Below are 16,813 nucleotides of genomic sequence, written 5' to 3'. Positions count from 1 at the left end.
TGTGTGTATCTGTATGAAGAAAACTCGATTAAATTGTTTGTTAAAAAAAAGAAAAAAAATAAATAAATATCTACACATAGAAAAATCGTATCAAAACCGTAACCAAAGAATCGTCCTTTATCCCTTATACCTTTCTTTTTTTCGAGTCCCTTCGAATTCACTTAGGTATTTCTACCTACCCCTATTATTATTTAACTCTCAAGAGAAAATAGTGATGAGAAAGAGAGAAAGAGAGAAAGAGAGAAAGAGAGAAAGAGAAAGAAGGGGAATAAGAGAAACGTGCACCGTATGCGTGTGTTTGTATCCTTTCCTTTTCCCTCCTCCCCCGCCCCCTCCCTCGCCACCTTCTCTACACCCTCTTAGTCGTTCGTAGCTTTGACTAATTTACCAACTAATTAAATCTCAGAAGCGCGAGACTCCGGTTGAGAGATTATAAGGGTAACACCGCTTACCAACTAAATATGAAGTTCAGATAAACGAACTCAAATTTGTTTCGATTTTTCTTTTTTTTTTTTTTATTTAATTATAAAACCAAAAATATAGATGAGAAAATGAAAAAATGAAAATACGAATGAAGACAAAAGATAAAAAAGAAAAAAAGAAAGAAAGAAAGAAAGAAAGAAAGAAAGAAAGAGAGAGAAAGAGATAGGTTAGTTTTACCAAATAACATACTATCTCTCTCTCTCTTATATATATATATATAAAGGGGTTGGGGTGGTCTTTTATTCGACGTCGATGGGTTAAATCGTGCGTGACGATGAATGTTACCGGATTCGAAGCGAACCGAACTGAACCGAACCGTATCTTGAACTGAAAAGAGTAGGGGAGGGAGGGGTGGGGAGGGAGGGAGGTCGGGTTGAAAAAAAAACTGACGGCTAAAAACGAAGAGTAAGAGACGAAAGGGTGAAGAGGGTGAGGACGAAATTTTTCAACACTACGAAATTTTACCTCTTACATTTAAACTCTTCCAACACCTCCACCTCATTCCACCCCTACCTCAACGTTCTCTCTTTTACTATATCACCCTTCTTCCTTCCTTCCTCTTGCCATACTCTCTCTCTCTCTCTCTCTCTCTCTCTCTCTCTCTCTCTCTCTCTCTCTCTCTCTCTCTCTCTCTCTCTCGACATTCTGAACGGTGCATTATTTCCGGAGTACCGGACTACGACGACGATGCTCTCGGGCGGTGCATTAATTGACTATAAATTCGGTCTCCGCATTAATTCGCCTATCTCGAGCAGCTTCCCGTCTACGCCATCTCATACCCCCTCCCCCAAACCCCTATCCTTCGTCTCGTTCCTCATTCATCCCCCTAACTCTCTATCTCTATCAACCTTCATCCTTGTATACGATCATTCTCTTACTCTCTCTCTCTCTCTCTCTCATTCACACGTACACACATCAACCTACTCTCTCTCTCTCTTTCTCTCTATCTCTCATTCACACGTATCACACCATGAATTTATTCTCTTTCTCTCTCTCTCTCTCTATTTCTTTTTAATACATGAATTTAAATCATTGAACTTACTTTTAATCATTTTAATGATACAAATATACCTTTTGTATCTTTTTGTCTTATGTTCTTTTCTTTTTCTTCTTTTTCCAGGTCGAACGCACGATCCTACGTACACCCTTTACAGATTGGGTGAAAGACTTTCAACAGGGGCGAGATTGTACGTTGAAACTGGTAGAGCTGATGGGTTAGATGCCGGGGGTGAATCACAAAATACCCTTCACTCTTTCACGGGTCCGCCAATACCACAGGGCGAGGGTACCAGCATTGCCAGAGCCTTTCTAGATGGAAATCATACTTTAATAAGCATCATGGCAAGAATCAATCCAAGTCCTGATTGGTTCGTTGGGGTTGATTCATTTCAACTTTGCGTTGAAGGCAATTGGGTTGACACTGTCACCGTTGAGGTAAAGATTACATCTAATTGTAAAAAAAAAAAATGTTTCGACAATTTTTTAAAAAATCCAATCTGTTTGTATCTTATTAATTGATTATTTTATTATGCATACTATATTTAAATAAATTTGCATAATATTGAAATAACTTTTTGCAAAATATTTCCCACAAAAAAATTGCAATACTATTGGTAGATCAGTAAAATAAAAAAATTATAGTAAAATTAGTAATTCCAGAAATATATATCTAATCGATTGAACTTATTGGGGGGAGTTGGGTTGGTAAGAAAAAAAATCCACTTTCTAGTTGATGATGGTCCCTAGTCTCATTAAAAAATACGCAAAAAGCATGGGAGATAGAAAATCTTCTCACACTCGATTATAAAAAAGAAAAAGAAAAAAAGAACAACCACCACCATCACCATCACCATCACCATCACCATCACCATCACCTCCTATCAATGTGTGTGTGTGTGTGTATGGTGTTCCGTGTAAAATTGCATTTCCTTTTTCCTTTCTTACTTTCTCTTTTCTTTTTCTCTTTCATTTCTTTCTTTCTATTTTTACAGCTCGACCCTTTAGACGGTGGTACGGATAACGGGTTCACATTTACGGCTGCCAATTGGCCTACGCAACCTCAAGGAATCGCCTATAGAATCACATCCCGTTACCCGGCACATCCCGCGGGAAGTTTCTATTATCCGAATCTACCTCGACTACCACCAATAGCAACCCTTACATTCACCAAGGTAATATAAACATTCTCTGTAAAATATACTTTTTTCTTTTTAATTCAGTATAGAATGGTTGTTTCTGAACACCCTGTATAAAACACGTGTATAATAGCTATTATAATAATAGAGTACATTAGATTATTAAAATAATTGTTAATTATACGAAAGAAACGTAAATTGTTGTTTAAAACCACCTAGTATATGATCGGAGTACTGTCCTCTTCGAAATTCACATTCAGACTGACAGGTTGTTGTCATCTATGAAAATTCTTACATTCAATGTTGTTTACATGACTTTCCGAACATTATACATGTGTGCAACGGTAATAATTCACTTAATTAATAGAATTTAAGATTAAAACGTTCTAATTTGAACATTTTTTTTATTCTAACGTAATTATTTTGACACTCCTGTCCAGTGATGACTTCAAGGCTAAAATTTTGCTGTAATACAAAATACAGTGCATTAAAATATTAAAATAATTGTTAATCAATCGAAATATTGAAAGGGAAGATTCAAAGTACGCGCGCAAATGTGTGGTGGCCTGTGGTGGCCTCTTTCGGTCAGCGTGTTCACTACCATCTTCTTCGGGTATTCCCCCGTGTGCGAAATGCGGTTTTACACGTGCAAGTTATTTAAACAATAATACGTTTAATATAAATATATATTCTTTTTATGTAAAATCAAATAATTATAACTTTAATTTCTATTTATTAGAAATAATATTCCCGTTAAACAAATAGAAGCAAAATAAAATTACTAAACGCAACGTAATAAAACAAATTTCTTTGAGAGGAAAAAGTTATTATAATATTATTGACAAAATAATTCGTCAAATAAGAACAATTGACAATTGAAGACAAACAAAAGTATAAAGTTTTAATGAATGGATGACCAAGAAGAAACATTTTCGTGAAACTTACATAAAAGAACACATACATATACATTTGATAGTGAACGATTACACCAGACACATACACACGCACACATATATACATAGTAAAAGTAATACCCTCTTTTCTTGAAACAACGTTAGCTTTCCAAACGTTAGGGGTTGGTTAGTTGAGTATAGTGGTAACTGAGGGGTAGCAGGCAGAAGGGGGTTACTTCATCCACTGTCAATATTTATCTATCGGAATCTCACGAACAGTTACGTAAGACCAACGCGAATCCTAACCCCCACACACATACACACAAACACATATAAAATACCCTTCACGTTTCCCTTCATTTCAACACCTGAGTCTCCCCCACCCCCTTTAAGTGAACATTTTCCTTGAAACAAGTCTCCTATCCCTTTTTCTCACCCCCATTACATTTCACTTTCTCTTTCTATCAAAGTTGAGTTTGCTTGAAGGTAGTTCATCCCTACACTACTACTACTACTACTTATATCTGTAGCTTGGTGTCTTAGCAACATTTACGTGACACCCCCGTGTGTGGTAACAGGATTCGAGAGGTACCGACTCGTGTTAACTTGCTAATTATCTTCTCATCCCCTTTCACATCTTCTAACCATTTCATCTAACCCTTCCTTCCTTCCTTTCCTCTAACTCTACTATACTCCCTTTCCCTTTTCCAGTATATATATATATATATATATATATATATATATATATATATATATATATATATATATATATATCTCATAATGTTAGACCTAGTAGTAGACAACATCATCTTTCCCTCTCTCTGATACCATAACACTTTGATTTGTGACACCTTCCTGATGAGAAGGAACAAACTTTATGAAGTTTCTAACGATTCTAGACACACACACACACATATATATATAATCTCTCTTTCTCATTCTCTTTCTCATTCTCTTTATGACTTTATATATAGTTTGCTTTAAAATAAACCTATCTACCTATACTCGCTTTTAATCCTAACATGGTTCACCGTCGTTTACGATGCTAATCCGTTTGATTACACTTTCAAGTGTTTTTATCATCCCCTCATCATCCCTTCAACCTTCTTCTTCATGTTTAATTATTAGATATGCTGTAAGTGTGTGTATCTTTGAATATAAATTATAATATTGTAGTATTGATGAAAGAAATACTTGAATATTAATTCTCTTAAGTTTATTTAAGTATATTTATATTATAAAATAGATTTATTTAAATTTGTTAATGTAATATTAATTTGAAAATTAATGTTTTAATAGAAGAGATACGTTTAAATATATATATATATAATTCGTGATAACGGATATCACGAAACTTGAGTTTTGCTATCGATATAGTTTACTAAGATAAAATAAAATAAAAGAGAAAAATATAAGAAAGAAGAGAAATTCGATTAGACGTGTTTCTCTCTCTCTCTCTCTTTCTTTTTCTTCGTACATTCGAAGAAATTCGATATATCGTAATGACATCTCGATGAGAAAGTACAAGAGACTGTAATCGATCTCAACAGGATATATCGAAAAAGAAACATTTCGATTTTCGTGATCCTCGATATATAAATTGACGTGTAACGTTTAACTTGAATTTCAATATAAAAAAAAAAATCAAACAAAGAAAAAAAAATATAAAAAATATTTTGTATCATACATTTAAACAATAAGATTAAAATACAAAATTTTTCTATAATTATAAAATATAATATTACATATAAAATTTAATAATTTTATATTATTATTATATTGAAAATTATATAATGTAATAAAAAAAATATTAGAAAATTATAAATTAAGTATAAACATGATTAATTACATTAAATATTATATAATTATAATATATTAAATCTAAAATTTTATATAAAAATTATAAATATTTAAACAATAAGATTAAAATTACGAAAATACACCTAAACACAAACAAACAAATATATAAATAAATAATAAATAAATTAACGAATCATGATATTCGGAGTTTCATCGTCTATGGTGACGATGGTGGTGGTTATGGGTGTCGTGTTGGGTTGACCACAGTTAGACTCGGTGACTATTGAGATCACTCCTGTCGTTAATTTGTGCCCTTAGGGACTGTTTAAACGTGTGAGTTAGTATCGTCGTCGACTATTGAAGATAAGGGGGTGAAGGGTGGGAAGCAGGGGGAGGAGGAAGGAGGAGTGTCACGTCAGTAAGCCGAATCGGTGTGGAGAAGAGGATTAGTTAGATTAGACCAAAAGCAATGCAATGGTTGTTGCCAACTGCACGGACTATTGCAACCCCTTACAACGATATGTGTAATACACCATACAGATGTACACTCTCACACACATATGTGAGTGAGATACATATACATGTACAGTTACATATGCATTTAAACCTTCTGTCTTTCTATCTGTGTATAAATTTAACTACAAATCTCAAATTCTATGGAAGGGTGGATGGAAAGAGGGTATAACTAACATTTAGATAAGAAAATATAGTAATAGAACACACCAATACTATCGTATGTTTCGATTTTTACATATGTTGAATTTCAAATGACATGAAACATCCTAATATGAAAAACATGTGACGTGAGATGTGGTGTGTCATCTTTTGATATTCATTTAAAAAAATTTATCAATGAAATTTAACTATCTATCTATCTATTATCTATCTCTGTTATCGTAGTAATAACAATTTTATTAATTTTTTAATAAAAAAAAAAGAAATACATTACATTTTTTATAAACTAAAATATTCAAATTATATTATACTATACTTTGATTGATAATATTGACAAAAATAAAGTAACAAATTAAATAAAAATAAAATAAAAAAATAAAATAAAATATAAATAAAAATAAAATAATATAAATATAAAATAAAATACAAATATAAATAAAATAAAATACAAATAAAATACAAACACAAATAGAAAAAAAAATAAAATATAAATAAAATAAGATAAATGTATGGTTCAAATTGTCAATAATAATTATATATGAATATAAATTAATATAAATCTTTTTTTCTACTTTATTATTAAAAACAAACAAAAAATTAGAAAACTTTCTTTCTTTCTAAAGCAAGGAAGCAAAATGTTATACAAAATTCTATACCACACTTTTTCGACACTTTATTTTTTCATGAAAAATCGTTAGCTACGAAATATCACCACCCTAAACATATATATACATACATATATATATATATATATATATATATATATATGTGTGTCAAAATGAATTCCAAGCACGTAAAGGTAGTGGAACAAACAAGAAGGAGGAAAGAAAGAAAGTAAGTAAGGAAATAAGGAAGGTAGGAAGGAAGGAAGGAAACATAGGGAACCAACACAAGCCCTTACAGACACGTTTCGCCCTTTTTGAAGGCCAAGTGAGAAGAGGATTCGTTATTACAGTGTATGCTCGTCTTCTCTTATCTTTTCCTTCTTCTTCTTCTTCTTCTTTTACTTTTTTTCTTTTTTTTTTTTCGTCCTTACGTATGTGGATACATGAGTCGTGCGTAGAAAAGAGAAAAATACAGAGAGAGAGAGAGAGAGAAAGAAAGAAAACGACCATATTAAATTTCCAAGTGCGTACCTCACGTTGAGAGATGCATTATAAATTTTTTTTTTTCTTTTTTAGGATAATATGAAAAAATAAACAACAGAACTCTCTCTGTCTCTCCCTCTCTCTGGTATTTTTTTTTTTGTTTTATCTTACATGACTGGAATTGGAAATTTTTTTTATTATATTTTTTTTTTATATTTATTGACACCAAGGTATCAGTCACGGGTGACTGACACGTTCAATTATTTTGACGAAATGCATTCAATTAGGGTGGCGCCACATTAGCTTCAAGGTAAATTTTAATGGAAGCGCCAAATATTATTAGAATAGGATTGAGAAATCAACAAGGAACACAAATTTTACAACACAACATTTTATCCATAACTTTTTTGTTATTCACTGACTTGTTCATAAAATTAAATGATAAAAAATCAATAAACGTACTATTCACAGTTCACGAAATAAAATCACTCTAGCTAGCACGTTTTATCATAATAATTCTTTAAGGTTATATTTACTACATTATTTTGTACTACGCAAGTAGTTGAAATTGTCAATAATTAACTACTTTAGTTGCTAATAATATTCAATTTTTTAACTCGGCATACTTCAATTCGTTTACAATTGCTATATTCATACCATACCCTTTGTCTACACCAGCGCCATTCTGGAAGATTTTTGAACTGTTACTTATAACATACAGCTGGACACTTTTTCAAATTTTCTCCCATACGAGATGATACTCCTTACCTCTATCCTCTATAAATACAAAATAACGCCTGTGGCCTGACGTGAATTTCCCTAAAAATTCCCTCTGAATTCCCTGGGAATTCCGTAAGAATCAACGTGATGTAGATCTTTTAAATCACAATTTTTTTATTATTGGTATGTAATCGATGAATGTCATTTAAAAATGTGTGAATACGATAAAGTTGAAAATTGTAGATATCGGTTACGATATATCATAGATATCGGTTCGCGATAATGTTACTTTTTCTATTTTCCGTTTGACAAAGGAACGCTCGAAGAAATAGGGTCAGTTGATTCTCAAGGGTGTCGTTAAGATCATGCTTATATTTCTCATTCTATTATATAATAGAATGTTTTTTTCTTTTTTATTCTTCTTCTTCTTCTTCTTCTTCTTTATTGTTCATTAAATAATTATAATCATTTTTTTTTTTTAAATAAATTTTCTCACCTACTTCATTCACTTTCATTATTATAATTACATAATTATTCTTAATTTTAATAATATCGTTATTTATAATAGAAGTATAATTAAGTAATTTAAATAATAATATCATTTAAATAAATATCATTTTTATTATTACATTCCTATAATTATAAAATTATTTATAAATTTTTTATTAATTTTGTATTTATTATTTTATTTATATTTATAACAATTTATATAATTTATTTTATATTTATTTATTATCATTTATTTTATTAATGTTTTATTAATAATTATTCTTTAAACTTTTTTTAATAAATAATTATATAAAATTGTAGGATTTGAAGAAAATTGAAATTGGTTGGGTTTTGTAACGATAGCATTGAAAAAAAAATATCAACAAATTATAAAAGTAACTTTGTGATTTATGATAATATCGTGGTTAAAAAAAAAAAAAAAGAAAATAATAAAAAATAAAATATGACAAAGGGGAGAATAAGAAGAAATGCAATTGAAACGACTTTTATGTAACTTGATAACAAACACGTTGGGGTGGTATTCATGACCCAGTTATTTGTTTCAAGTCTAATAACAAATATACCTATATATATATATATGAAAAGTTTTTAACAATGCTCTACCACTCGTTGTAATTCTCTTTTCCATGAATAACATCACAAGTTACGACGATATAATAAAAAGTTTTTTCCACGCTGCTTTTTATATTCTTCTTTATCCCTACCAACCCCCCCCCCACCCCACCCCCGTTCATTCACTATTTTTCTTCATTCCATTTATTTCTTTATTTTACAATGGCAATTTCAATTCAACCGTAGAAAATAATTCTTCTAACCAATTTTGAATTCTTTTGTCATTTGTTTTAAGAAAATTCTATTATTAAAACAATTTTTTGGTGTTGATAATTAAATTCATATTGAACGCCATCTATTGAAAATTTCCAGTTCCTAAAGATCTATATAACCTTAAAATAATAAATCCTTAAATTAGCGATAAAAAAAAAGTACACAATAAAAACGATAAAAACAAAGTTAACAACACACAAAATAATACAACAATTAATAATATTATAAATAAAATAATAATACAAAAAAAAATAAAAAAAATAAGGTTAATTATGTCATATGTAAACCTGAAAACAATGTACGACGTGAATATATCCAAATAATTGTATTGTAATAACGCGCCATCTACTAATAATTTTCAGTACCTAAAGAATTATATAACCTCTAAATAATAAATCCTTAAATTAGCAATAAAAAATACAAAATAATAGTACACAAAAAATTATAAAAAAATAGAGTTAGTTATGTCATATGTAAATCTGAAAAAAATGTACGAAGTGAATATATCCAAATAATTGTATTGTAATAACGCGCCATCTACTAATAATTTTCAGTACCTAAAGAACTATATAACCTCTAAATAATAAATCCTTAAATTAGCGATAAAAAAAAATACAAAATAAATGCGATAGAAACTATCCAATATTCTAAATTGAAATAAAAATATCATATATAATTTATATTTATTATATATATTTGTTTATAATAGTATATTTTATTATAAAATATACTATATATATATATTAGTATAAAGACAGTAGGAAGAGTCTACAATTGCTTCATTTTTACAACATTAATGAAACACTTTTAATTAAGATACACGTTGATAAATAACTACTATAAAATATTTAAAAAAAAAAAACCAAAAAAAGAGAGAGAAAGAGAAAGAGTGAGAATTATATCAAGAGTATAGCAAGAGCAGTACAGTAATGTTCAAAATCATGGTGTAGGAAGTTTACATGCCTTTATTACCATTCCTGGGAGCTGTTTAATATCATAATAACATTAGGGGTTTCCCTGTTATAATAATTGGCTACCTTACCAAAACAGCCTTTTCGTAATTACAAACACAATAATTACTATAACCAACACAACTAAACACAACACAACGGTGAAACAACTTAATAAATTAGTAATACGTTTGTAGGAACAAATGAACCCACCCAAATCACCACCACTACCATCACCATCACCATCACCATCACCATCAGCATCACCCAAACGCGATATACCTGTGACTTTATAGCAAATATATTCAACAGACTAGGCTGACCCAACCCCTCACCTTTCCACTCTCACCCCATACCCCACCAACAAGACTACTACTACTATATGAAAGTACTATTACTATTACTACGAGTTACAATACAACTACTAACGGAAGTGGTTAATCTGTCGACGGTCAGACAACCGAAACGAAGTACTACAGAACAGAAACGAGAGAAAGGCAAAACACCCCCCCCCCTCCCCCACCCCTCCCTCCGACAATCGATTAACGTATTCAGAGAGTTACCTGAAAATTAATTTGAAAGGGGTTAATTGTTTTTTTTTTTTTTCACTTTTTTTTTAATTTCTTTTTTGTGTTTCGAAATGGTACGCCAAATTACTTGTTGTTAATTTTTGTTTCTTTTTACGTTTTTCTTTTTTTATTATTATTATTATTATTATTATTTTCATTTTCATTTTCCGTTTCATTTAATTGCTTTGTTTCGTTTTCATTATTTTTATTGTTTCGTTTTGTTTAGTTTTGTTTTGTCTTTTCTTTTTAATTTTATTTATAAAATGTTAACTGTGTATACATGTATACTCTTTGTAATTTGTAATTGTATGTGTATGTATTTATTGGTAATAGAATTTGGATATTGAATCAGTATAGAAATAGTAGTTAAATAAAATAATACATTGAATTATTTAGTAATTTAAATGATTAATTATATATTATGTAATTAGTATATTAATTAATTTAAAAATGTTTTGTGGAAAGTAATTGAAAATGTTAATTGTGTGTGTTCGTGTGTGTGTGTATGTATGTGTTTGTCTATTAATTTAATTTCTAATTTATTTTTTGTTCCAATTATATTCACATTTAATATTCAATCATTTATTATTGACCAATGAGAAAAATGATTAACCTCTTAAGCAGTACGCTCGAGTTAAGTCGAGCGCACTAAACCGGCCGGCCGATTTCCGCACGTTCGAATTAACTCGAGCGGCGTATTATTTTATATTTCTATGGTTTTTTACACTTAAATATAATAAAAAATAGAAAATAAGAATATGAAAGCAAAGAAAGAAGAATCGTTTTTTTTTTCCGAAATAGTAATTCGAACAAAAAGATTAAAAATGTCGACGTACGTGTAACATTGCAATATTCGGCTCTTCTCTGTAATGTAGAACAAAAAACCAAAATTAACATAACAATATTGATTATTTCTGTATTTTACTCATTCTTCTGTCAAAACAAAATTCTCTACTATGTCTTTATGCAAAAAAAAAAATAAAAATGATTTTTTTTTGCCGTTTGTTTTTTTTTTCAAAATCATTGCTGTTTAAGGGGTTAATTAAATATCACAGAATTAATATTTTATAATATTAATAAAAGTAATATTTTATATCTGATTACTTTGATCATATTTAACGATAAAAAAATTTATGAAAAAATAAAAAACAAAAATCATTATATTCTACATATGTGTATATACATATATATATAAACTTCGTTAAACTAATTTCCATTTTCAAACGATAACCATGATTTATTCGCAATGAGATAGAGAGAGAGAGAGAGAGAGAGAGAGAGAGGAAGAATCTTTATCTTTGATATTTGTATAACGAATAATATTCAGTGAATTTATATTTTGTTAAAAAATAAAATTATTCGTTTAAAAGTTTGACGTAAAATTCATTAAAAATATGAACTTTTATCTTTAACAATTATCATGTATTTATAATAACGTATAAAACGTACCTTTGTTCTCATTTAAATTACATTATTTATAAAAAGTAAAACAAACAAAAAAAGATACATAAAAATAAAATTTAATAAAAATCTTTTTGTCAAAAAGAAAAAAAAATACCACGAAAACCAGTCAAAAAAAACACACACACAGACACAAAAATGCACATATATATTATATTAATAATTATTATTATTACTTATTAACATTTTATTAATACTTTATTATAATATAATAATAAATTATTATTATTAATAATTATTTAATTTATTATTAAATTATAGTATTATTTATTTAATTAAATATATGATTGTGAGAAGGGTGGTGGGTGGAGTAAGAAGAACGATCGATAAATATTTACAAAAAAAAAAATAAAGTATTATCCTATGTGAAAATAAATGTTGTTCTTTTTCAAGTATAATTATTTAACATCATCGGATTAACGTTAAGGGGGTAGTTAATTATAATGGTGGTCAGCGTGTAATTATTGCATTTATTATGTGCACGGTTTTAGAACGTGGAAGTAGCAGCAGCAGCAGCAACAACAGCAGTAGTAGTATCGTTCTATATGTATGTTGCATATAGTTGCATACTGTGCACATGCATGTTGCAAATGGCAGTCAGGTAGGTAGGCAGGTATATAACACAAGCTTATGTACACCATTTCCCTTGAAAGCTTGGAACGTTGGTTAAAATGTGTCGATAATCGGACACGCGTGACGGACGAACGAAACACGCAAATCTATGTGAAACAAGATGAGATGAGATACATCTTCCATATAACTAGATCAAGATAATTAGTATGAAAAAAAAAAAAAATTAAAAAAATAATGAAATGAATTGACAAAAAGAAAAATCATTGATCTTCTTGCAAATACGTTTACGTAGAAATATATTTTGAAAAAAATGTTAAAATAATAATAGAATTTTGTTATGTATATTGAAAATATTGTAGAAATTATAGTAGAAAATTGTCAATTGTTTCGATTAATGAAATAATCATTGTGGATATAATATATAATAGAAAAAAAATATATAATAAATAATAGAAATAATAATAAATGTAATATATATATATATATATGTAATTAATTAAGTATATTTAAATTATAAATGACAGATATATTAAAAATTAAAATTAAATATATTAAATTATAAATTAAACACAAATATAATAAAAATTATAATTAAATCTATTAAATATATTATATTATATTAAAATATTATATAATAATTATAAATTACTAAAAATCTATTAAAAAATTAAAATTAAATATATTAAATTATAATAAAAATTAAAATTATAAATTACAAATATGGTTGTGTGGTACAATGTATGGTTGGTTACAATATATTGGTTTTTTCCCCCTTTCTCTCTTTTTCTCTTTTTACTTATCTATTCCTATCCTTCTCTATTTTTGATTCTGTCTATCTGTCCATCTATCATCTATCTATCTGTTTGTTTGTTCTCTTTCTCTCTCTTTCTTTTTATCACTATCTTTCTCTTTCTCTTCATTGTCATCATTATCGTTTAATCTGTCTGTCTAACTGTCTGTCTGTCTGTCTGTCTGTCTGTCTGTCTGTCTGTCTGTCTGTCTGTCTGTCTGTCTGTCTGTCTGACTGTCTGTTTATTTCAGTCACATATTTCTCTCTCTCTCTCTCTTTCTCTCTCATTCTCTTTCACACTTTCTGTCTGTCTTTGTTTAACTCAATGTGTCTGGCAAACTCTCACTACTACCACTACTACTACAACTACTACTACTCTTGTGATTAAACGACGTAAAATTATTATTCGATCATTAAATCGTATTATGGTTCAGGACCACCCCTACCACTACCACCACACACACGACCAGTCACCCCTCTTTCACCCCTTTCTCACTCCCATCGTAATAATTCAAAGGCATTCACAGCGTCAACAACAACAATCTTTTGAATGTTCGAGAGGTAACCATTCGTGATAATATTTCGCAAATATTATTGTAATATTTATTTCTATTATTTTGTCATAAATAATATATATATATATATATATATATATATATATTAATAAGATTTGGGAAATGTGTGCTTGTGATGGCACAGCTGAACATTGATCGCTGAACGAAGTCGGAGGTGTTGGTGGCAGATCTGCTCAGTGGGTGTTGTCACGTGGTCGCTTCAAGTATTAATAAGATTTGGACATTAATAAGATTCGATTAACATATATATGTAATATATATATATAATTTAATATTATATTTATACGATAAGCATATTAATTGTTATACTGAAAATTGAAACAATTTAATTGAATAATTTTGAACAATAATTTTATTCATATTGGTAAAAAAAAAAAAAAAAAAAAAAACAAAGTATAAAATATATTTTAAAATTAATTTTATATATAATCTTGTAAGTATACAAAATAAGAACAAATAAATGTGAATCGAAGTAAAAAAAAAAAAACTAGAGAACCCCCCCAAAAAAAACATTAACCCCTTGAGTACCAAATTATTGAAAGATTTTGATGCATATACAATGAATTTAATTTGTTGCTTATATGGATTAATATGTACAAGTAATACATTTTATTTGGAATATATATATATATTAATATTGATGATAACAAAATAGAAATATTTATATATTTTTCTTCCCTCCGGGTGATAAGCGTCACCTATTTTCCCGCTGTTCAAAACGAAGTTGCGGATTTCCGCCTACGTCGAGCAGAAAAAATGTATACTCACCATGGACAGTAAATAAGAAAGCCTCAGAGAGCACATGTTTGTTTGACCTCGGCTTTGTCTCAACCAACAATTACATGTACTCTGAGACATTTCTTACTTAACCTTCCTAGGTGAGTAATATACCATTAGATAAGCTACTTAAATTCAGATGACTAATATGTCACTCGTCAAATGTGCCCAAAGAGTAAACTTAAAATTAAGATGATTTGATTATTTTCATTTTTTATATCTTCATGACTGTTTAATCTTTCTCATCGTCACTCGTTCGAATTTATGAACCAAGTCCATGTATACAAGAGCGTTTATGGGGTTGGGTGGTGGTGGTGGTGGTGGTTTTATGCCCCTTGACAAATCACCATGGGTTCTGGTTCCATTCTCATATACGAATCCCCTCGTCACCCCTAGTGAATGGATAATATATTCGTGAAGTGGTTTACTACTGGACGAATACTGACCAGTTACTCTTCCCTCTCTCTCTCTCTCATATTCACACTCACATTCACACTAACACTAACACTAACATTTTCTGTATATTTCTATCTTATACAGTAACAACACATATGTGGAATACACTATAGTTATAATCAAAACCACGAGATGATATAGGGGTGGTTTTGTGGTAGGGTTTTCTCTCTCTCTCTCTCTCTCTCTCTCTCTCTCTCTTTCTATCTAAAATAGCTGGAAACACATTTCTACTTTGACTTTATGTTCCACATGCACATATGCACATGCACACGTGTAGGACTATTACCTGGTTGTTGGCACATTGCAAAAAGCAACTAGGGTTGTTGGGCTACAATACATGGAAAATTATCGGTTCAGTGGGACCCTTTTCGAGAATGAGCAAGTTCATTCATGTGACAAAAATTTATATTTTCTCTCTCTCTCTCTCTCTTTCTCTCTTTTTCTCTCTTTCTCTTTGTTTTTTTAATGTATGGGGAATAACGAGATGACATTGTAGAAAGCCAATTATGTGCATCGTAATAAAATGTACGAGTATATAATACGAATGAATATACTGGTTGAATTTTTATAGTATACTATATTGCTTTGTTAATAAATTAATTATAAATTTTGTTGTTTAAAAATAATACAAAAATAATTTCTAATGAAATACATTTGTCGATTGTTACAACATTTAATTTTTTGATATTACTAAGATGTAAATATTGTATCAGAAATTGAAATTAATATTATACGAATATTTGTGATTATTTAAAATATATATATATATTTGTTTAAAAAAAAAAACAACTGTTATTTATCGTTAATAAATATTTTGAAAGATAAAGTATAAAAAATATAAAAAGAATTGCAAATTACAAATAACATTTAACACTTTCTATATCTTTCTATCTGATACAATAAAATTACAAACGAGAATGCAAATTGATTATTTAAAATATATGTATATATTAATAAATTATATATATATATATATGCATATAAACAAAAAAATAAATATAAAATATAAAATACCAAACAGCAAAACATATAAAATAAAAAATAAATATAAAATATAAAATACGAAAAAAAACATATAAAATAAAAATAAAATAAAATATAAAATACAAAAAAAACATATAAAATAAAAATAAATATATATATATATATATATATATATATATATATATATATATATATATATATATATATATATATATACATATGATAATGAAAAAATAAGTTAATTATTTTTAATTATAATTCTATAGAAAAATAATTTTATTTATCGAATTCATATGCATATGACTATTATTTTTTAAATAAATATTAATAACATTCTTAAAATTAATAATAAAAAAAAAAAATACACACATTCTTAACAAGATTTTAATTATATGATATTTAAAATATATTTATTGGAAACTTATTGTCTGAATTAATATTCGAATTATTCATGAAATTAAATCATTCTCTTTCTCTTTCTCTTTCTCATTTTATTATTTTGAATGAAAATGATATAAATCCTTTGTAACATAATAATAATAATAATAA

The 16,813-nt window shown here is 28.4% G+C and overlaps 1 protein-coding gene across 5 annotated transcripts in view; it reads left to right on the top strand.

Moving 5' to 3' along the window:
* LOC107068263 (spondin-1) overlaps positions 1–16,813 on the top strand; it is a 205,189-nt gene that overhangs the window by 165,569 nt on the left and 22,807 nt on the right. For all 5 annotated transcript variants that reach the window (XM_089170227.1, XM_089170228.1, XM_089170226.1 and 2 more), the window contains exons 4-5: positions 1,604–1,917; positions 2,475–2,654. In XM_089170227.1, coding sequence (XP_089026353.1) covers positions 1,604–1,917; positions 2,475–2,654 — 494 coding nt within the window. The remainder of the gene's footprint in view (positions 1–1,603; positions 1,918–2,474; positions 2,655–16,813) is intronic.

This window comes from Polistes dominula, unplaced genomic scaffold (genome assembly GCF_049000335.1).
Source record: "Polistes dominula isolate Pdom_NZ unplaced genomic scaffold, Pdom_raw_medaka contig_15, whole genome shotgun sequence".
NCBI classification, from domain to species: Eukaryota; Metazoa; Arthropoda; class Insecta; order Hymenoptera; family Vespidae; genus Polistes; species Polistes dominula.
Note: the sequence above shows the minus strand (reverse complement) of the source record. Positions and strands in the feature narration are given on the sequence as shown.